The sequence below is a fragment of the Silurus aristotelis genome (assembly GCF_946808225.1).
Source record: "Silurus aristotelis genome assembly, chromosome: 6".
Classification (NCBI taxonomy): domain Eukaryota; kingdom Metazoa; phylum Chordata; class Actinopteri; order Siluriformes; family Siluridae; genus Silurus; species Silurus aristotelis.
The window spans coordinates 29,489,592-29,513,736 of NC_139579.1; the positions used below are offsets into that span (position 1 = coordinate 29,489,592).

Sequence of the window (24,145 nt, forward strand, 5' to 3'; positions counted from 1 at the left end):
ATTGATTTGCAGTAGAGCCAGGCCGTGCTAACAAATATAAATAAATGCCCCCGCAGCATACCAGAGGCACGTTTATTTTTTTTCCTTTAAATTGTCACCCGTCTGTATGTGTGCATGTGAGGATAAAAAGTGTGTGTGTGTGTGTGTGTGTGTGTGTGTGTGTGTGTGAGGGAGATAAATAAGGGTATGAAGCAGGAGGCTGTAGAGATGAGGCGAGGCTGTGGAGCGTGGCGAGCTGCAGGCGGGAGGAATATTGCGCAGGCTGCATTAATCACACGTCAGCCCGGTGATGACAAAAAGCCAATCACACTTAGTATGAGACGAAGTGACAGAGGGGGAACAGGCGGTGTGATAGCACAAACAGCTTACAGCTGCACGGCCCAACAAGGAAAAAAAAAAATGCTAAGGTGGGTTGACTGAGGGTGTGTACCCACATGTTTACTAATGTGTCTCTGTTCTGTGTGTGCATACACATGTTTACTCGTGCATTTGGTGGGAATTTATTCATCGGTCATGTGTGTGAGATTTAACCGCATGCATTTTTGTTCGCTTAGGTGATTTGGGTGTAAATGTGTGTTTATTCATTAGTGCAGACGAATTCAATATTTACATAAATATTTAAACAGATCAGAGACACGACTAAAAAAGAAAAAATGTAAATAGAAAATGCAGACTTAAAAATTCTGATTTTTAGGCCTGTTTTTCCTCCATTTCACCATAAACTGCAACATGATATAACATGTTGGGAAGATGTTAAGGATCCGATAGATTTTACTCATCCATTTGCAAACTAGCCCTCGATCCTGTATGTGTATGTGTATGTATATATATATATATATATATATATATATATATATATATATATATATATATATATATATATATATATATATGATGGTAATATTTGCGCAAAATTCATTAGTTTTTCATACTGTTGATTTCAAAAGCAGCTCAGCTACAATAACATTGTATATATACATACATCATATACATCAAAGTTATTTGCGCATCTACAGATAGTAACGTAAAGACCAAGTTAGGCGATTCGGCACAAATAAATCTTTTTGTTTCTTCGGGACGTATTTCTGTGTTAAAGGCAGGCCAGATTTAATAATTTACTCTATAATTTGAGTGTGTTTATGACTTTATCAAAGTAAAAGTCATTCCTTAAAAAAGTTCTCATTCAAGGTTTTTTTTCCTTTCAATTTACTCAAAATATATGCTTCAGGCTGACAATGTGGGCTCATGTAGAAAAACATGACCATGAGTTTATGGACGTTATGCATGTGTGCAAGTTCTGTATGTCTGTGGATTTGGTAGCATGAAATTTCCCCTTCGGCTCGAAGAAAATATGTTTCACATAAGTTGGAGCGGAAGATCTTAAAAGGCCCCCTAGAGAGATCTGACCTCAACCCTATTGAACACCTTTGAGATGAATGTGAACACTGACTGCACCTCAGGCTTCCTCACCTTCGCAGAAGAGCGGAGGGTATTCTAACAGCAAAATGGGGACTAAATGTGGAATGGGAAGTTTGTGCATCTTATGGTCAGGTGTCCATCTATTGTGTACTGTTTGTTTCCATTTACCTGTGTATGTCTAGCGGCTGAGCGCTGTGTGTATTTGACGGGTGAATGTTAATCTGTGTACGTACACCTGAATGACAACTGTTTTACTCGTGTTTGTAAGTTTGTTTCTGTTGTGTTTCTCCACTCCCTGAGAAAACACGGGGAAAGGAACCGTGCCAGACACAACAGAGATCTCGTCTCGTTCCGAACGTGTCGAAAGGATGCTCAGTATGAGCAGATCGTGAATAAGGGTCTCGGGATGAGTACAGGGCCGTATTTAAGATTACAGCAACAGTTGTACAGCATCTATGTGAAATTATTTGCCGAATAAAGATTGAGGTTTTGTAATCAATCCAGTAGACTCCAGACCAGGGACAATAAATCAGCCTGGATCAGAACCATACAGGAGTGTATGAATTAGGGGTGACCCCGAATAGTCGGAGATTCGATGTTTCGATAGGAGGAGCCTGATTCTTCGCAGGGGTGTTAGGAAATGAGGATCGTGCCATTATGGTTATATGGGGGTGCTCAATCTCTGATTTCACATAAAACTTCATTTTTTTCCCCAAATTTTAATATAAAGCTTATTATATAGTGCTATAATAATGCTGTAAATAGAAATGTGAAAAAAAGAAACTTTCAATGATTTCTTTTAACATGCATGAATAAATCCCACCCCCCCGTGACACTTTCCATGATCTGTGAGAGACACAGGAGCATCTTAGTGGCAGGGATTTTAATATGTCTGATTCTATGAAAACATTCGTTTTTAATTGTTTTTCGGGGCACCGATGTTTTCGCATACATTGTTTTGATGCATTTTTTTTTTTACAATTTAGCTGATTCTATTTGACTTGCCGACAGGTAAAGACGATGCAAATCCTGTCTTCAGTGTGGTCTTTCTGTAGTTATTTTTTTTAGGTTTATTGATCCTACATGTTTGAGATACATACCGTAATTTCCAGACTATAAAGCGCACCCATATATAAGCCGCACTCACTGAATTTGACAAATATTTTTATTTTTAACATAAATAAGCCGCACCTGCCTATAAGCCGCAGCCGTGTAGCCCTGTCTACACTAATGTACTTTACACAGGCTTTAACGAAAGACACGTTACACACGGTGTAACGGGTAAAATATGATGTGCTTCCTTTAGGAGCATAGCGGTATTTTGGGAATTGCATGCCACTGCATTTTTTCCGGTTTTACTGCATGTGTTCAAGACGAGGATTATGTCCTTATTATTTTCCGATGCTCATTTCTAAGTTTCTTTGACTAACCCGTAACGCTGTTGCCAAGAAAAATAAAAAAGCACGAGTTTTGGAAAGCTGTCTGTGCTTATATGATTTGAGTTTGTAAATAATAAGTCAGGGACACCTCTGGTATGAGTAGGGAGGCTAAGTGAATGTTTACCTGTGTGTGCTTGTTGGATGTATCTGAATGGTTGTTCTGTAATGAGCTGCACTCTTTCGCTGTGTTCTCTCTCACTTCGTTCTGTCTCGCACTCCTCTTCTTGTTCATGTCAGTGTCTCGGTTGTTGCCGAAACCAAGCGTGTGTAAGTGTAAAACAGAAGCCTGCTGTTGAACTCCACCCTCCGGAGCCACCACCTCTCTCTCTTTTTCTTTTTCCCTCTCTCGACTCGCATCAATCGCATCCTCTTTCGCTTCCGGTGCGTCGGCTCGGGAAAGAACAAGTTCCGTTCTGGCCGCAGCTGAGGACGTGCAAGTAAGGGTTTCCGCTACCTCGCCGTCTTTTACCTCCGCCCCTTCCTCGTCGGGGGGGGCTTTCGGCGTCTCACTGTGAAGCTCGGCGTAAAACGTGTCGTGAGCCACGGAGCTCTCGGTGTCTGTGTGGAAGTCGCCCACTTTGTAGGTGCTGCGGCCGGCCTGGGCCTCGATCTGTAACACACTCAGCTCCTGACCACTGAAGTGTGCACGGATCTGGTACAGGTACGTCATCACGGTCAGCTTGTCCGGGATCGCCAGTAGCACCATGTCAGCTGGCTCCAGCAGCCGAGAGATGCCCAGACTAGCAAAGCCGTCATATGCCTGTAGCACACGTACAAAAAACACAAGAGTAGCAGTGAGTTTGATAAGTGGCACAGACAGACAGACAGACAGACAGACAGACAGACAGACAGACAGACAGACAGACAGACAGACAGACAGACAGACAGACAGAAAGATATGGTTTGCATGAGCTGGAGAGGAAGATCTTGACTGGCCTGCTATAGAGCTCTGACCTCAACCCTATTGAACACCTTTATGATGAATGTGAATGCTGATTACACCCCAGGTCTACTCACCTCACCTACATCAGTACCTGACTTTAATAACAGCCTTGTCTCCATAAACAGATTCCAAAATCTAGAGCTGGGGGTCCTCAAACTATATAATACGACCCGCCCCCACATATGAAATGGTCTTTTTAACAATGCCAGAGACATATTTTTTAAATGTCGTTTTACTCATATGCTTTACTCACGTCGTATCTGTATTCGACAACAAAGGCCGGCTTTCAAACTACAATTCCTTTTAGTTATTAACGTAGCCTAAGCATTTGTCAGATTCACAGTGTCTGTGTTCAAAGAATGCAACCTATGCCGACACTATGAAACCTGCCACAAAGACAAGTATGCATGCAAGGACAATAATACTGGTAGTCCCTTCGGCTCAAGTCATTTTCTGTTACATATCGAACGACGTGGTCCTCATAGAAAAATGTTTTGTGACCCCTGATCTAGTGGACTATCTTCCCAGGAGAGTGAAGGCTAGTATTAAAGTGTGTTATTGTAAAATTCAGTCACTACTGAGATTCACTTTACTCACTTATCAACCCTGATGACCACAAAATATATACCCACTGACACCCCCTGATGTACGGTATTAGGGTTAAATAATGGGCATGGGTATAATAAGAGCAGAGTTTACGGTGTAGGGTGTAGGGCGAAGTGCATAACTAGATTTGGAACAAGACAAGCAAAGATCGGTGGGTGGGAGGAGGCCGAGACAGCTAAAGTCAAGGATGGTTCTCTCTGATAAGAGTTCGATATGAAGAAACACTAAACTAATCCCTCCTCAGTCTTATCATATATACACATCTACCACTCTCTCTCTCTCTCTCTCTCTCTCTCTCCCTCCACACACCTGTCTGTCTATCAAGTGTAATTACACTGATTTGTCCTGATGTGAAATACAGACAGATAATCAAATAGGGTAAAAAAATAAAACAAAAACATAAAAAAAACACCCAATCCCTGATCAGGTGATAGAAAAAGAGTGATGGAAAGAAGGAGAGAGAAAGGAACAGGAACGGTAGGAAAAAAAAAAAAACTCATTTGGACACGTTTCGAGGGGAAACGTCCCTTTAAATTGCTTGTCTTTTTGCCCTCTCGCTCGCTTTATCACGTCTTGTATCAGCAGCGCAGTTAATTCCAGGTTGCTGACAAGAGACAGCCATTTTCTCCACATCTCTCCTGCTTTCTCATTCGAGTTTATCAGACTTCTCTCTCCAATGGTTAGTGTGTGTGAGTGAGTGCAATCAAAACTAAGCTCCTTCTCCATTTCCAATTAATTACAACTTTCTCCTTTCCCCCTGATCAGGATGCATGTCCTTTGTGGACGAGCGGAAAAAGAGGAACAAAGGAGGAGACGAGTGAAAAGGTCTGAGGTCGCAGTGATACTCGAGGGGTTTTGCTTTTTAAAGATAAATGATAGAAATGGAAAGTTAAAAGCGTATAAGTGAGTGAAATTAACACTCTACTGTTTCTAACAGACTTTTTCACGTAACAATATGTTAGTAAGACATTTGAGTAGAAATTTGCTTTGCTTTTTGCCGTGGATGTACTTGTGTGTGAGGGGCAAAGCGTTTTATAATTCCCACTCAATCATGCAGTGGAGTTAATATACTGCTAATATATTCTATAAGCAGAGCTGTGGAACCATGGGTATTTTGTGCAGGAGTAACATAAAAGCCCACAAGTATGAATTATTAGTGTTAAAAATACACCAAAAAAAAACATGAAACAGAGGAAATCATTTGTGCAGTTGTTTTGAACTTTTTTTTAATAATACATTTAATATTAACCAACACTGCCTTGAAGCCCCGCCCCCTTTTCTCATATTATTTCAAATCTCTGTGAAGGTAAATGGAGCACGTTTTGCAATTGTTCACTCGAAAGCGTGTAGATACACATGCAGACTAACAGTTAACTCTATTAGGAAAAAGGCCCAAAAGTATTAATTTTTATGCTTATAATAGTATTTTGAATGACACTGGATACATAGTTAAAGGTAAAGGTGCTTTGTACTTGTCAGATTCGAAATTAAATGTGATTAGCATCTAACCAGAAGTGCAAATAGCATTGTTTATAAATAAATAAATCTAATATAAGTAAAAAGTGAAGAGATGCTGAGCTTTGCAGTTCCATCTCGACCTTAAATAAGTATGTTACAGTACAGTGCAATTTTTTCTTCGCATTTTCCAGTGATGTCAGAAAGCTGGGGTTAGAGTGCAGAGTCAGCCATGATACAGCGCCCCTGGAGCACTGAGGGTTAAGCGCCTTGCTTAAGAACCCAAGAGAGGCGGCTTGGACATACTAGGGCTTGAACACCCAACCTTCTGACCTTCCACTTCCCCATAATTACAGTTTAACCAATAAGGTTATTCGTGGTCATTAATAAATATACTGTTCGTTATATATTATGATATGCTTTTTACTGCTTAGTACACATTCTGTTCCACTGCCAACAAGCAGTTCCTGACCACAGCTGATTAAATGATCACATCATCTCGATCTGTATTTAAGCAATACTGCGCAAGCAAGACTGGTGTCGTTCTGCATGTCACACATTTAGTATAACAGCATGATTGAGTCTTCATATAACTGAGATTGACATTTCCAGTCAAATAGATTCTACTTAAAAAAGCATGTGGACACCTGACTGATTGGTGTGCGCTTTCTGAACATCCCATTCCACATTTACTCCCCATTTGTTGTTATAGTAACCGCCACTCTTCTGGGAAGATGTTCCACTAGATGTTGGAGTGTGCTTGTGAAGATTTGATCAGCCACAAGAATGTTAGTAATGTCAGGTACTGATGTAGGTGAGGTGAGGAGGCCTTGGATGCAGTCAACATTTACATTTATCTAAAGGAGTTCAATAGGGTTTAGAGCGCTACAGCAGGAGATCTTCCACTCCAACCCAAGTAAAGCATATCTTCATGGAGCTGGTTTTGTGCACAGGGGCATTGTCATGCTGGAATTTCGGTCTCGCAGTTGAAGTGAAGTGAAAATTTCATGCTACTGCATTGAAACAGTGAAATCTCTCAGTACTGTAAAGTAAGTATCCCGAAACGTTGCTCCATCAATCAGAATGTTGTGTCATTCATCATTATTACTGATAAACAGTTAGTTAGACTGTTAGTTGAACAGTGAAGTTAGACTGCAAACTAGGCGAGATATTTAGCTGGATACTTGCTATGGTATGGGAAATTATTAGCTCAAAAGTGGTCAGTAAGTATTATATAAGTATTATTTCTTGTATAAAAAAAAAGCTTCAAAACACCGAGGAAAAAATCCATTTACATCAGGAAGAGATTTTAGAGAAAACTTCACCCCCATTATAAACATAGTACTGATTTTGTAAAGCTTGTAGGTTTAAGTAAAAGAAATCATTTGCCTATTATACCATTCTGTTCACACACACACACACACACACACACACACACACACACACACACACACACACACACACACACACACACACACACACACACACACACAATAGTGTGTGCTGAAAAACATTTTGTTTTTATGAAAGACATTATTGAATGAGTGACAGACATCCATCACAGTCAATCACACACATGTCCACAGGTTTTCCTCTCCTCTTGCAAGACACACACACACACACACACACACACACACACACACACACACACACACAGGATCGTGTGTCATGGGAAATTAGTTTAACTCTCACTCTCTTATTACACAAAACACAGATGAATGAGAATGGGAATAAAAATGCTTAGAACCAGGCAGTGTGTGTGTGTGTGTGTGTGTGTGTGTGTGTGTGTGTGTGTGTGTGTGTGTGTGTGTGTGTGTGTGTGCGTATGCATATCCCTTTATTGATTGTTCTTATCTGTCATATTTCAATGGACACTACTGCAATCATGGCTTAGCCGCAGGGGTTATTTTATCAAATGGAAATGAGTGTGTTGTTTGTGTGTGTGTGTGTGTGTGTGTGTGTGTGTGTGTGTGTGTGTGTGTGTGTGCGCGCACGAGTGAGAGAGAGGTCCTTAACCTCAGTTGCTGCAGTCACAGTCACCTGTGACTCTATCCTTAACCAACTTTATCTCACACACACACACACACACACACACACACACACACACACACACACACACACACACACACACACACACACAGCCTGTCATTCAGGGAAGGAATTAATAGCTTAATTGGGTGGGAGGAGGAAGACTGGAAACTACCACCTGCTCCTGCAGCCCCCTTCTCTGTCCACTGTCCATTGTTAACAACACAGCGTTCATTCCACACCAGGGCCACAGGGGTTATCAGTCACACAGACACAACCAGGGACTGTGTGTGTGTGTGTGTGTGTGTGTGTGTGTGTGTGTGTGTGTGTGCGGTGGGGTTGAAGTATGGGGTAGAAGTATGAACAGCAAATCATTTAGCAGGAAGTAAGTATTGTGTGTGTGTGTATGTGTGTGTGTGTATGTGTGTGTGTGTGTGTGTGTGTGTGTGTGTGTGTGTCTGTTTGTCTAAGAGAGAGAAATGTCTATTTGTGTTCTTTAATTCATTGTAAGAATCAAAGGTGAGAAATACACTCAGACCCACCACAAAGTGACCTTGTCTATTCACAACCACACTTTGTCTAATCACAACTACATCCCCTGTCTAATCACATCTACACACCCAGTCTAATTACAGCTACCCCCTGTCTAATCAAAACTACATCCCCTGTCTAATCACATCTACACACCCAGTCTAATTACTGCTACCCCCTGTCTAATCACATCTACACACCCAGTCTAATTACAGCTACCCCCTGTCTAATCACAACTACATCCCTTGTCTAATCACATCTATACACCCAGTCTAATTAAAGCTACCCCCTGTCTAATCACAACTACATCCCGTCTAATCACAACTATACACCCAGTCTAATTACAGCTACCCCCTGTCTAATCACAACTACATCCCTTGTCTAATCACATCTATACACCCAGTCTAATTAAAGCTACCCCCTGTCTAATCACAACTACATCCCGTCTAATCACAACTATACACCCAGTCTAATTACAGCTACCCCCTGTCTAATCACAACTACACACCCAGTCTAATTACAGCTACCCCCTGTCTAATCACAACTACACACCCAGTCTAATTACAGCTACATCCCTTGTCTAATCACATCTATACACCCAGTCTAATTAAAGCTACCCCCTGTCTAATCACAACTACCTCCCCTGTCTAATCACAACTACATCCCCTGTCTAATCACAACTACATCCCCTGTCTTATCACATCTACACACCCAGTCTAATTAAAGCTACCCCCTGTCTAATCACAACTACATCCCGTCTAATCACAACTATACACCCAGTCTAATTACAGCTACCCCCTGTCTAATCACAACTACACACCCAGTCTAATTACAGCTACCCCCTGTCTAATCACAACTACACACCCAGTCTAATTACAGCTACCCCCTGTCTAATCACAACTACACACCCAGTCTAATTACAGCTACCCCTTGTCTAAGCACAACTACACACCCAGTCTAATTACAGCTACCCCCTGTCTAATCACAACTACACACCCAGTCTAATTACAGCTACCCCCTGTCTAATCACAACTACACACCCAGTCTAATTACAGCTACCCCCTGTCTAATCACAACTACACACCCAGTCTAATTACAGCTACCCCCTGTCTAATCACAACTACACACCCAGTCTAATTACAGCTACCCCTTGTCTAAGCACAACTACACACCCAGTCTAATTACAGCTACCCCCTGTCTAATCACAACTACACACCCAGTCTTATTACAGCTACCCCCTGTCTAATCATATCTACACACCCTGTCTAATTACAACTACCACGTCTAATTATATATACACACCCTGTCCAATTACAACTACCCCCTGTCTAATTATATCTACACACCCTGTCTAATTACAGCTACACACCATCTAATCATATCTACACACCCCTTTCTTATCACCTCTACACAGTGTCCAATTTCAACTACACCTCCTCTCTAATCTACACTTTGTCTAATCATAACTAATATTCTGTCTAATCACATCTACACCCCCTGTCTAATCACAACTACACTCTGTCTAATTACAACACTAATGACACACACACAGTCTAAATACAACTTCACCTTCTGTCTAATCAGAACTACACCTTCTGTCTAATCTCAACTACACCCAGGACCACTGAAACTTTTCTCTCACTCTCTATGCTTCTCTCAAACACGTTACTGGATTACAGTTAAGGTAAGCCAATACACACACACACACACACACACACATACACAAAATGTGGAAATAGGTGTGCTCCTGGGATTAGAATATGTTTTCCATCTCTCTCTCTCTCTCTCTCTCTCTCTCTCTCTCTCTCTCTCTCTCAAAAAAAGAGGGATGTTTATTCACAGCATGCTTTTGAATTATGATGCTATCTTACAGTTCCCGGGTGACTTTTCTCCACTCTCTCTCTCCCTCACACACACATTCAACATGCATACTTTCCATCAAGCTGCCTTCTGAAAGTGGCAATTAGAAAGCTCTGGGTGGGAGCAAAGGAGCTTTAAAACAAAAAAGTCACCTGTGAGGAGGATTACAGACACACACACACACACACACACACACACACACACACACACACACACACACACACACACACACACACACACTAGTGTGTTAATAGTGCAATTGTGAGAACTGACAAATCGTGTTTACCTTTTTGTTGTTTTCTTTAATGTCTTGAGGATTCAGAGACTTGTAGTCACTGGTGGGGAGAGAGACCGAGAGAGAGAGAGGGAGAGAGGAGAAAAGAAGCAGGAAATGTATGATTAGTATCTGACCTCAGACTCTGAGGAACCCAGTGTGACCACCAGACCTCGTCTCCAGCCTCCTTCTCCACACTCTATATTTTATCCATCCAATGAATGATTAATAATTACACTAAATTAATACTTAAACTAACTGATGCTGTACAACAAACAAACGTCATATTACAAATATATAAAGGGCATCAAATACACATTCTGCAGCATGACCAATCTAATCTAACACACACCATATCTCAATGAGGAATGGGGATGAAGAGAGGGAAGGAGTGAGGTATACACAATAAGAGAAAGAGAGAGATAGTGAAGTATGGGGAGAGGGATAGAGAAAGAGAGAGAGAAAAAGAAATAAAGAAAAAGACAGAACGAGAGAGAGGCTAATATAGTGAAAGAGGGATAGCTAGAGAGAGAGAGAGAGAGAGAGAGAGAGATAAAGAAAGTAAAAGACAGAGAGATAAAGAAGGTGAGAAAGATGGAAAAAGGGATAAAGTAAGAGCGAGAAAGTTAAGGAGGGGTAGAGAGAAAGGTACATGTACAGAAAGAAAGAGGGATAAGTAGAGATGGAGTGAGAAAGAGGGGAAAAGGAAAAAAAAATTGAGAGAGAGAGAGAGAGAGAGAGAGAGAGAGAGAGAGAGAGAGAGAGAAATAGAGACAGTGTGTGTGTGTGTGTGTGTGTGTGTGTGTGTGTGTATAAATGTTGTAATTAAGGCAGATTGGAAGCGTGCTGATGAGAGTAGTTGAACAAATCTAACAAAAGGATTAAATTCACCATCTCTCTCATGTACACACTGCGTCTGGCCCTCACACACGTCTGTGTTCACGTATTTGTAGTGCTGTGTGTCCTGTGTGTGTGTGTGTGTGTGTGTGTGTTTGTGTGTGTGTGTGTGTAGGTGAGAGGCACAAAAAAAAAAAAGAAATGTAATCCGTTTCAATTTGATGAGTGATTGGAATCTTACCAAAAATACATATGTGTGTGTATGTGTGTGTGTCTCTGTGCGTGTGTGTGTGTGTGTGTGTGTCAGCAATACAGGTGAATTGCAGGGTCACACATGTAATTAACTAGCGTGTGTAATCAGGACAAATAATCAGCTAATACGGATTCAGTGTAAATAAGATGCAACTAAACCGGAAAAGACGTGAAAATGTGTGTGTGTGTGTGTGTGTGTGTGTGTGTGTGTGTGTGTGTGTGTGTGTGTGTGTAGGTGTGTGTAGGTGTGTATAGGTGTGTGAGGTTCTCTTACATGAGATCTGGTCTGAAGTGGTGGAGCAGGGCGCAGAAGGCGAGGCCGTTCCTCCATGATGTGGTGAAGTTGGTGATCTTGACGCCGCGGTAGTTCTTGGTCACCTCCCGGCACCAGACGAGGAGCGACTGACTGGCGTTCGGCCTTCCACCCAAAACCGGACTGGGCACCGGGCTGGCCTACACACACACACACACACACACACACACACACACACACACACTGTTTTATACAAAGGCTGAGGGAACCCTGGACTTCTGAAACACACCTTAAAATGTGTTCGAATACAAATATAACAATTGTTAATAAAAAACCTGTTTTTACTATTAAGACAACCCCCCCACCCCCAAACCACACACACACACACCACTGTGTATCTTGACCATCCAATCTGATCTATCTCTTTCCAATTAGCTCTATAAGCTTAGCTTTATCCCTCTCCTAATGAAATGCACACGCACACACACACACACACACACACACACACACACACACACACACACACTTCCACGCTCTCCTTAATGAAAACACCGGGGTTTGACCATGCCTAATGTAAACACATTATTAATTAACGCTGCGGCGTTTGAAGTCTTATCGGGTCGGCGGAGAGGATGGGAATCTTGTGGAAAACGGGATTGGCACAATCCTGCAAAAAACTAAATCAGAGCGCTCAGCAAGAAGCGGCCTCGCTCGGACCTAATCCCGTTAGACAGGCAAAAATAAATAAATAAATGTGGCGTCACGGATCCGGCTGGGCCACAAAGTCCTACGCCAAAACACACGGGAAGAACAAAAATTTTTTACAAACAAACAAACAAATTCCTACTTTGAGAGAAAAGTTGTGTGAATGAGGTTCGGGGCCCAAATAGAAATCTCACACAGACAACGCTTCCTGAAAGTACAGAACCCTTATCTCTGTGTGTGTGTGTGTGTGTGTGTGTGTGTGTGTGTGTGTGTGTCGATTAACACACTGCTGGAGTTCCTAACACAAATACTAGGCACTGGTTCCAGTGTTTTGAATGTGTAAAGCGGATGAAGATCGCCCCCGTTTGGACAGAAAGTGCAATTGCAGGGGAAACCAATCACATCCACACGCACACGTGCGCATACAGCTGTAACAGGGGAAAGAAAAATTTTTTTTTTACCTAAAACTTGTTAGAGCGTCATCGCTTCTACATCATTATTATAAAAACTCTCTCTCTCTACTGGAAACATCGTATGTACTCCCACACTCGAGCAAAAATTTCATGCAGTAGCATGAAATTTTCCTTCTGCTCGAACCAGGAGACCCAAACCTGTCCCAGACTGACAACTACCCTGTGCACAAAGCATGCTCCATGAAGATCTGCTGTACATGGGTTGGACTGGAAGATCTCCTGTTATAAAGCTGTAAACACTATTGAAAACTTTTGTGATGAATGTGAACGCTGACTGCACCACAGGAATCATTAATTCACCTACATCAGTACTTCAGTTTACCAACAGCCTTGTGGCTGAAATCTGAATAAAATCTAGTGGAACATATGTATGTACGTACGTTCAAAAAGCGTATCCCAATCTTATGATCAGGGGTTCACAAATTGTCCATATAAATATATATAAAAAATGATAAAAAAAAATAATGATAAAATCTAAATATAAAAAATATAAAAATTTAAATCTTGGAAATCCATTATTTTTTTTACTCTGGTGGAAAGAAGAGCAACTCAATGCTCAAGTGATTAATAAATGTAGAATTCTTTAGCCAAACACACCGAACACACACACACACACACACACACACACACACACACACACACACACACCCTCCTGAACCAGTTACCCGAGGCTCTTTTGGCTCTTGTAGCCATGTTGTTGAAGGTACGTGTTTAATTCCTTGCCTGTAATTATCCAGCGTTTCAGGCCAGGTGCTATTAAAGCAATTAAGAAGCGACAGGAGTTTTAGCAATGGCGGCACCGGGGCTACCACAACACCCCCACCGCCCTCCCTTCCTCAGTCACCACCCACGCCCCCTCTCATACCTGCGCCTCAGGTGGAGTTCTGAATGACTTTATTTTTTAGTGAGGATTTGTGAATGACACGCTTTTTCTGTAAGGGAACGGGACGTTGTGTTTTGACACGTGAACCTACTCGTTCAACGAGCATCGTCTGTACTGTAAATAAACCTGCACTATATGGACAAAAGTTCTGGTAAGTCAGTAAATCTGACTTTTCCATCTGTTGGTGGTTCTTCTTCAAACTGTTACCAAAAAGTTGGAACTCCATGAGGATTAAATTGAACATAAGATGTCTTGTGTTTTTTCTCATACATTTACAGCTTTTGGCAGTCGCACTTATCCAGAGCGACTTATATTTATATAATTTATACTTACAGTTATTGCAGCTGAGTATTAAGGGCCTTGCTCAGGGGCCGCGCAGTGGCAGCTTGGTGGTGCTGAGATTGTCACAACCTTCTGATTCAAGATCCAATGTCTTAACCACTTAGCTACCTCTTCACCACATACCACATCCAAATTTCCTGCTATATTAACCTTCACTCTTCTGGGAAGACCTTCCACTGGATTTTATGGAGATTCATTGAGCCACAAGGGTGTAAGTAAAGTCAGGTACTGATGTAGGTGATGTGAGGAGGCGTGGTGTGCCGGCATCGTCACATTCATCCCAAAAAGCTGTTAAATTGGGTTTAGAGCTCTACAGCAGAAGAACCTCCACTCCAAACCCATGCAAAGCATATCTTCATGGAGCTGGTTTTGTGCACAGGGGAACTGTAACGCTGGAACAGGTTTGGGGCTCCTAGTTCATGTAAAGAAAAAAAAAATTTATGCCACCGCATACAAACACGTCCTGTATTATCGTGGTAAAAGTTTAAGGAAGAACCACAAGCAGAACTGGAAAAGTCAGGTGTCCCAATACATTTGTCCATAGATTGTATATTCCGTCAATTTCCCTTTTTTATCGGAAGTCTCGCTGACCTCCTTTTTGTCCTTGTTACATATGTGATTTTCTCTTTTCCGATCTATCGGCTATCTTGCACCCTGACAAACTTATTTTTGATACAATACCGAGGTTTGAAGATTTCTTTAATGAAATGTTACTGCTTTTACGCCTCTCATGTTGTGTTTTTCATACGACTTCTACTAAAGACTAACTTTGCTAATTTATAGTTTAATGAGCAACGCTCGCATTTTGCTTGGCGCTATATAGTTATATTTTGCAATATATGTTTTAATGCTTAAGTATCTCTACATAATTTCTTGAGCACCACTTCTGAGATTAATAACGCTGAAACCAAGGCTATATAATGCGTATATAAATATATATACAATGCTAAGTAATGCTAGATGAAATTGGCATTTGCTGTATTAATGCTAAGTAAAGCTAGCCAAAGTTACACTGCTCAAAAAATGTCTCCACCGAATCTGTTTTGAAAGAAGGCGTGATTTCTGACAGAGTTTACGTAAAAACCGAACTAGCGCATACAAAGCGTCCTTTTCTTGTTCGGTACATTAATGTTGTAGCCTCAGAGCAAAACACATGTCTCAGCAGATTTAGTGTAGTGCAGCATGCGTGTACGTGTGTAGTTCCTTTTGGTAAATAATATTCAGATCAATTATACAGACAACCGTAACGGCCGGATAATGCAATGTCAAACATTTCCAATACAATTTAAATGTAAAGAAATTTTCCCCCCGGATACGCGCTCGAACGTTTACAGCGGCACTTTGACAGAACTTAAGAAGCTGCAGCAAAAAAAAAAAAAAAAAAAAAAAAAAAACACACCAACAACTGCGAAGGGAAAATTTCATGCACAATACGTACTTATCAAACGACTCAGTGTCTCGCCCTGAGCGACATAGGTGGGGGTGGGGGAGGGGGGTAGAAAGGCGGAGGAAATCTAGCCAGTGTTCCAATGCTAGAGGCGAGGATTAGAGTCCCGCCTAGCAAACATCATACAGCCTATTAGAATTAAAAGGAAAAAAAAAAGCAAAAAATTTTATCAACAGCCAGTGCACAATTCCCGCTTTAAATGAGATGCAGCATTTCAACACGGGCCAAAAATAAAAGCAGAGGGAAGTCATCAGTGTGTCAACAAACACCAAGACACACATGAGAAAGTTACTTTAAAAAAAAAAAAAATTCACATGCATTACACTTTGCACGCACATAAACGTTAACAATATCACAATTTCATCATCATTAATTCCTGCCAGTATGAGTTGTGTGCCGTGTTTCCCTGGAATCCATCATGAGCTGAATAAATGGCGTTACATGCGATCTCTCTGTAAAAGTTGTAATCCCTCGGCACGCCTGCAGCTAACATGGACTGAAGGTGTAAAACATACACGCACCAGGCTACGAGATACACACCAAACGCCACAATATTCGCACACAGTTGCATAGAAATAAAGTCTGCGCACGAAAATAAAGATGCCTAAAATAGGAACTTTTCTTTCCTGCAGGTCATTTCAACATTACAGCTGCTCATTTACACACATCTGGCTCCACCCGGCTTAGAAAACGTACTCTGAGCTTTCGGGGCTGAACTAAACTCCTGGCTGGCTGAGGAGATAATACGAAGAAATCATAGTGACCAGGTCTGAATATTTGTGGTTTGTGCGAGAATCGGAAATCTCGTTGCTCATATCGAATATGTAAGGAATAAATGCTGTTATGGCAAAATAAACAATAACATGTTGGTGTAATGAGGAGGCAGAAGGCGAAATGAAACTGCACAGTGAAATTCTTTCTTCGAATTTCCCATGGAAGCTAGGAAGCTTGCATCAGAACGCAGGGTCAGCCATAAAACAGCGCCCCCTGGAGCACAGAGTGATTAAAGCCTTGCTCAAGGCCCCAAGAGCGGCAGCGTGGCGATATTCGGGCTTAAACCTTTGTTCATCCACCTCTTTTCTTACCCTGATGCACCCATCACTCAGGAACAGGGTAAACCTGGACTCATCAGACCACATGACCTTCTTCCATTGCTCCAGAGTCTAATCCAAATGCTCCCTACCAAATTGTAGCATTTTTTCCCGATTAGTCTCACTGATAAGTGGTTTTCTTAAGGATACACAGGTGTTTGGTCCAAATCCATCGGGTTCCCTTCGGATTGTGCGTGTGGAAATGCTCTTACTTTCACTATTAAACACAACTGGGCTGGACAGTTCTTAACCCAATTTCCCAGTTTCAGCGATCTCCTTAGATGTTTTCTTTGCTTGATACATGGCAATAATTCATCTTTTCCACGACCACAGGATGTGTCTTCTGACATGGTTGTTTAAGAAATGAGAAGCTACATCACTGCATCAGTTAGAGTTAAATAACTTGTTGCCAGCTGAAACAATCATCCATGCAGTAATTATCCAATGGGAGGCTCTTACCTATTTGCTTAGTTACATCCAGGTGGTGACTTTTTTTTTTGGATGGGCAGTATATATATATACACTTATTTAAAGATTGTTTAATAAGAGGGAACACAATTTTTACCAAACACTCTGTATGGACAAGTTGAATCATGTGTATGGTCTTGTTCCTAGTAAAATAATCCAATAAAATGTTTTCAGAAAGAAAAGAGTTGAACAGCATTAAATTGATTAGCAACGTGGTCCATGTATGGCCATGTTTGCTCTCTCTCTCTCTCTCTCTCTCTCTCTCTCTCTTTCTATCCACCTCTAGCTGGTTCTGCTTCAGTCGAGCTCTAAATTATTTAATTGCACCTTTAATCTAAAGACTAATTTGTCTAATCTGCGCCCGCGTGTCCATCCTCTCTTAATGTTTCAAGTTACTTTGGCCATGAAATTGCACAATCCGCCCTTCCAATTTCCACACCGTTCCAATCAAAAAGTCCAATTATGGAAATAAGAGCTGGAGTGGAACATTAAGAGGGAGACAAATAAGGTACAGGAGTCTCGAACGCAGCCGTGTGTACAGTGGAGGCGCATTAACATACAGTGGGAAAATATCACAGCGTCGTAATCGCATGCGCACGCTTTCAAAGAAGCCGTTTAGAAACCCGAATCACATGCTCCGCCTGTGTTCTCACCACAGCCAAACATCCATATCAAACTGATTAAAACTAAGAGAGAACCACAAAGGAGTTCAATTACTTCCAGCTAAGAAAACACTTTATTTTTTTAAAGATCAAAGTTGGGAAAAAGACAAAAATGCTGTGAGAAATGTGTTAAAAACCTCGCCGTATTTTACCGTCTGAAATGGATCAGACTGCAGTAATTTCCCACTTTCTCGAATTTGTCTTGGTTTACTCAAGGGATCTGAGCAGCGTAATCACTGGGTTCTGCGTTCCCGTTCTTGTTTAAACGGTGTTAACGAATCTTCCGGGTTATTAAGAATGTGTTGTGGGATTGGTTAAGAGCGTGTGTGTATGTGTGTGTGTGTGTGTGTGTGTTGTGTGTTGTGGGATTGGTTAAGAATGTGTGTGTGTGTGTGTGTGTGTGTGTGTGTGTGTGTGTGTGTGTTGTGGGATTGGTTAAGAATGTGTGTGTGTTGTGGGATTGGTTAAAGGTGTCTGTGAGAGTGGGTGGGATCAGTCAGAAGTGACTTTGATAGTAGGTGTGATTGGACAAAAATCTCTGTGTAAGAAAGTGGAATTGGTCAAGATTTGTATTATAAGTGCAAAAGGGATTAAGCAAACTTTCTATAAAATTACGAGAGACTGGTCAAATAATCTGCAAGCAGGTGAAATTGGTCATGGAAGGCAGAAATAGCATGCAGAATTAAATACTGTCTGTAACAGCAGGAGAAACTAGTAAATAGGCGTTTGTAAGAGCAGGGGATGGGTTGGGTGTCTAAGTAAAGACTGTGACTGTTAAGTGTAGCCGAGAAACTGAATGGGACCAGACAACATTCTGTGGGAGAAGTTAAGATTGGTTGAATCTGCAAAAGTGGATGGGATTGTTCTAGGGTGTTTACGAGGGAGAGAGAGAGTGGGACTAATCAAGAGATTAAACATTTTGCAGCAGTGGTGAAACTGGTCAAACCTCCTGTAGGAGAAAGCAGAATTTGTGCTGCAGCTGTACATTCTGTTTGTTTCTAGAGCTCCCAATGTGGAAATTTGAAGCGCTTGTTTCATGCACTCCCACCACACAAGCCCCCAAAGGAAAGCAGAGCTCAGCAGGGTTCGTATCATCCTGGCCCTCATCTGTACTACACACATGACATGCTGTAAGCTTCTAGGCTGTAAGCTTGTAGGTGAACACAAAGCACTGCCCCAAACTCTAAAAGACTTGGCTGACAAAAAACACACAACCCCTCATCATGGTGGAGAAAATTCCTTGCAAAGCTCATTCTCCAATTCAATCCTAACCATGACTCCACCAAAAGCTTTAAAATGAGTGTGAATCCAAATCAGCCATCAGCCACATCACTCGGAAATAACCCGGAAGATTCGTTAACACCGTTTAATCGAGAGCGGGAACGCAAACCCCAGTGATTACGCTGCTCAGATCCCTTGAGTAAACCAAGACAAATTCAAAAACGTGGGAAATTACTGCAGTCTGATCCATTTCCGACGGTAAAATACGGCTAGGCGGAAACTCCCGAGCCTGGTGTGGCTTCGAGGAGAGAATAAGGAACGTTTAAACTCGATCCCAAAGCAATCAAGACTTAATCAGTTTATAACAAACAAACACACACACACACTAGGAGCTTAACAATCAGTCCTGATAATACACACACTTAATAAACATGGACTCGCTGAAAAAGTCATTAAGAGAACAAGAGAGAGAGAGAGAGAGAGAGAGAGAGAGAGAGAGAGAAAGAGAGAGAGAGAGAGAGAGAGAGAGAGAGTGTCACTATGAGAAAGATAGAGATGCAAGTATAAAACTGTAAATAAGAATTCAATGAGAACAAGACAAAAAGGAGAAAGAATGAAAAAAGAAATAGCATGAGAACATAAGACAGAAAGAGCGAAAAAGCTAAACAGATAGCGAAAGAGCGAAGCAAAAGAAAAAAACGGTGAAAGACAAAAAAAATTATGGTATAAGAAACAAAAAAAGTGGAAAAAAGAAGGAGACAAACAGTGGAAATAATACAATAAGAGATTATGACAGATTGTGTGTGAGAGAGAGAGAGAGAGAGAGAGAGAGAGAGAGAGAGACACACACACACAGAGAAAAAGAAGGATGCAAGTAAGAAACTGGAAATAAGAATGTAATAAGAATGAGACAAAAAGCAGAAAAAAACAAACAAACAAAAAAGAAAAAAATGCCTGAGACCATGACAGACAGGAAGAGAGGAAAAACTACAAAAACAAAAGCGAAAGAAGTGAAGCGAAAAAAAAAAGAATAAGGGCATGCAAGACCAAAAAGACAAATTAAACAAAGAAACGAAAAACAAAACAGAAGAAAGAAAGAAAGAAAGAGCACAGAACAATACAAGAAAATAGTATGATAAACTTAGAGATAGAGAAAGAGTGAGAGAGAGGAAGAGAGAGAGAGAGAGAGAGAGAGAGAGAGAGAGAGAGAGAGAGAGAGAGATGCAAGAGCATAAAAGACCAAAAAAAAAAGTGATGATACAAAGAACGAAAAAGAAAGATAGAAAGTAAAAAGAGACAAACACCAGATGAAAGCACAGAATAATACAATAAGATAGAATGATATAAAGAGAGAGAGAGAGAGAGAGAGAGAGAGAGAGAGAGAGAGAGAGAGAGAGAGAGAGAGAGAGAGAAAGAGAGAAAGAGGGAAAGAGGCAGAAAGGGAGATTAAAAGTGTGGGATCAAGAGAAAAGACGACAGGCAGGCAGGAAGGCGAGAGATGGAGAGATGTTAAGAAAAGGTGTGTGTGTGTGTGTGTGTGTGTGGCCGCAGTCACTGTCGGATTGCTGTCCGAGGCGGCGTGGATTCATTAACAGATCAGACGTCTGATAAGTGGAAGCAATTAAAATGAAAATAATTACAAAGTCACCCTTTTTAATTTGTGTGTGTGTGTGTGTGTGTGTGTGTGTGTGTGTGTGTGTGTGTGTGTGTGCGCTGATCAAAAAGTGGCCCTCATCAATAGAATGGTCAAGGAGTGTGAAATCGCGATCAAGCGAAACAAGGAGGAAAAGACATCACATAATCCTGAGAAGAAGAGAAATAAAGGAAGTCAGAGACACACTCTGATTAGTAAGTAGAAAAACCGAGTCTGGACACACAGAAATGTCCATTATGTAAAATGGGAACATGCAGGATGGTCAATAAATCCACAATATTCAAAATCTAAGCCTTTAACAGAGTTTAATCCCAAAGTGGCTGCTTATTTAACGCACGTCCTCACTCTCGGTGTCTCGTTTCTCCTATCATTACCATACAAACACTTACACAACAGATACCAGTGATATATTCCGGTATTAAACAGCGTTATAATGCATATAGAAAGCACAGAAGCGTAATGCAGGCACACACATACACACTTGTGCAGGATAAAAGGTCACCGTTTGAAGAAGAAAAACACTCGAAGCGCTAAATATCTGCGATGCTGAATGTCAGATACTCGACAGCGGCGGCGATGGAGTGAGTGACTCCTGAAAGAGGTGGTTGACATTAATGAAGGAGACGGAGAGATGTTGAAATCCGACGCCATACAGTACAGCGCGCTTGCTGCCTCTTACACACTGGAGAGGTCTCTTTACACTGAGGGAGGGAGAAAACGCAACATTGGATAAAACTTCATTTACCAACTGGATCGTTCAGCTGTAAAGCTTCGAGAGTGAAAAAACATTATGAGTCTGATTTACAGGTAGATCGGATCTGATGTCAAATTCAGGTGGAATTTTTCAGTGATGGAGAAACTGGTCGAGGTTTTTTAAATGAAATCTATATATCCTGATATGCAGCAAAGATTTTTTTAGTATGATTCTCCAATTGTACACCGACCAGAGATAAATTTATGACCACCAGACCACTGATCAGGCGTAACATTATGACCACCTGCCCAATATTGTGTTGGTTTGTCTTTTTGAACAGTCTAGACCAATCAACAGCAATGACTTCTTCAGAAATTTGAGCTACAGGAGCTGGTCTGTTGGTCCGCTCCACACTGTTCCTTCTTTGGAGGACTTTTGATAGATACTGACCACTGCAAAAGCGGGAACATCCCACAAGAGCTGCAGTTTTAGAGATGCTCCGCCCCAGTCGTCTAGACGTCACACTTTATAAACAAAGGTAAACCTGAGCATAAGGTTCGTACAAGCTTTCTGAACATCTCTCTACATATTCAGTCCCCATTTGCTGTTATAAAAACGTCCACTCTTCGGGGAAGATGTTCCAATCGATTTTAGAGGGTGCTTGTGGAGATTTCAGATACAAGGGTGTTTAGTAAAGTCAGGTACTGATGTAGGTGAGGTGAGGAAGCCTATGGTGCAGTCAGTGTTCACATTCATCCCCAAAGGTGTCCCTCTCAAAGATTGAGCTCTCACAATCTTCCACTCCAAACTTAATGGAGCTGGCTTTTGTGCAGAGAAGTTTTTTCAGGCTGGAACAGGTTTGGCTCTCCGAGTTTTTGGGAAGATTTTGGAGGAGAACCACATAGCACAAGCTTTTTTCTCTTATTCGACCAAAAAGATTTGCAATTTAGCAACCGAGTGAAGAACAAAACAAGGAATAGAGGAATATAAAACATGAATCATCAATCGCAATATTACACCTAATAATAAATCAGAACTGTAAAAGAAACAAAGCCATGATGTAATCGTACAGAACATCTTTGTAAAGGCTTTTCTTTTCCATGTAAGATACCACATAGTCTTGAATCTGCTCAATCAGGTGTACGTTCCCCAGAAATGTTTTTTTTTAATCATGGCTTTTGTGTGATGGAAAATATTTGCCGGACTCACAAAGTTTCTCAGTTAAGGGAAACAGACCAGTATGTTGTGGGATGCAGTTAAATAGTGTGTGTGTGTGTGTGTGTGTGTGTGTGTGTGTGTGTGTGTGTGTGTGTGTGTGTGTGTGTGTGTGTGTGTGTCGTAGTTATTGATCAGCAGAGTTTAGGGTTTTCCTGCATTCGGGCCAGTTTAAGGCCACACACCTGTGAGAGAGGATCAGCAGAGATTAATCTAGAGTTACTCTCACTCACCAGACTTCAAGCACAAACACACACATACACACACACACACACACACACACACACACACACACACACACACACACACACACACACACACACACACACACACACACACACACACACACACACACACACACACACACACACACACACACACACACACATCTTTAGCCATCTCCAACTGCCTATTCAAACGACTCACACTTCGATTCTCATCTGCACATTTACACACAGTTACTTTTTACTGACTACTCAGAAAACTCTCACACACCAAACATCTCTCTCACACACACACACACACACACACACACACACACACACACACACACACACACACACACACACCTGTCTGACGAGTGAAAATGATCTTCAGTGCAACAGATCGTCTTTTAAGAGATTACACTAAGATGTGTTTGCATTTCTCCAAACACACCTCCTCTCTGTGCAGTATAAAGGTAATCCTTGGCCGATGAGTCTTACCAAAGAGAGATTACTAAGCGCTTTGTAGACTGCGCGTGTGTGTGTGTGTGTGTGTGTGTGTGTGTGTGTGTGTGTGTGTGTGTATGTGTGTGTGTGTGTGGTTTTAAACGTGGGCATTAGAACACTCCTCGTGTTCATTCGCAGTGTGTGTGTGTGTGTGAGATGTGGTGGTATTTCTGGAAGCACTCGAGCTGTCACTCTTTCCCCACATGCCCACACACACACCTGGAGGGCCTGTGTGAGTGCCAGTGGAGGTGACGCTGGCGCATTACTGGTGTGGCTGAGCGAGCAGCACTAAGCCCTCTCTTCGAACTAAAGGCAGGTGAAGAAGGGCCAGCCAAAGAACCGAGAATCTAATCGGGCTGCTCGGAGTCTTGCGATGTGAAACCGCGACACACAGTGACGACGTTATCTCTCTGTTCAGCGCAGTACAGTAGCTAACTCGCGCTCGCTCAGTGGTGCATAAGCATTACGATAACAAGTAGAAAAATCAAAGCGGAGATTAAAACAAATGGGTTTTTTTTTGAGGTAGATACTAAATCGAGAATACAAAAGGAATCCAAAAATAACGATGTTACAGGACTATAATCAGCAGCAGCAAAGTGGAAATTCGATTCCAAAGACGATTAATTAGATTTGTTTTGTTCTACATTTTGTTATAATAATAACCTCCGCTCTTCTGAGAAGAT

The 24,145-nt window shown here is 41.5% G+C and overlaps 1 protein-coding gene across 8 annotated transcripts in view; it reads right to left on the minus strand.

Annotated features, from left to right (window-relative positions):
- ehbp1 (EH domain binding protein 1) overlaps window positions 1–24,145 on the minus strand; it is a 163,147-nt gene that overhangs the window by 68,767 nt on the left and 70,235 nt on the right. For all 8 annotated transcript variants that reach the window (XM_083544554.1, XM_083544553.1, XM_083544550.1 and 5 more), the window contains 3 exons: window positions 11,919–12,097; window positions 10,568–10,616; window positions 2,983–3,618 (listed from right to left, as the gene is read on the minus strand). In XM_083544554.1, coding sequence (XP_083400680.1) covers window positions 2,983–3,618; window positions 10,568–10,616; window positions 11,919–12,097 — 864 coding nt within the window. The remainder of the gene's footprint in view (window positions 1–2,982; window positions 3,619–10,567; window positions 10,617–11,918; window positions 12,098–24,145) is intronic.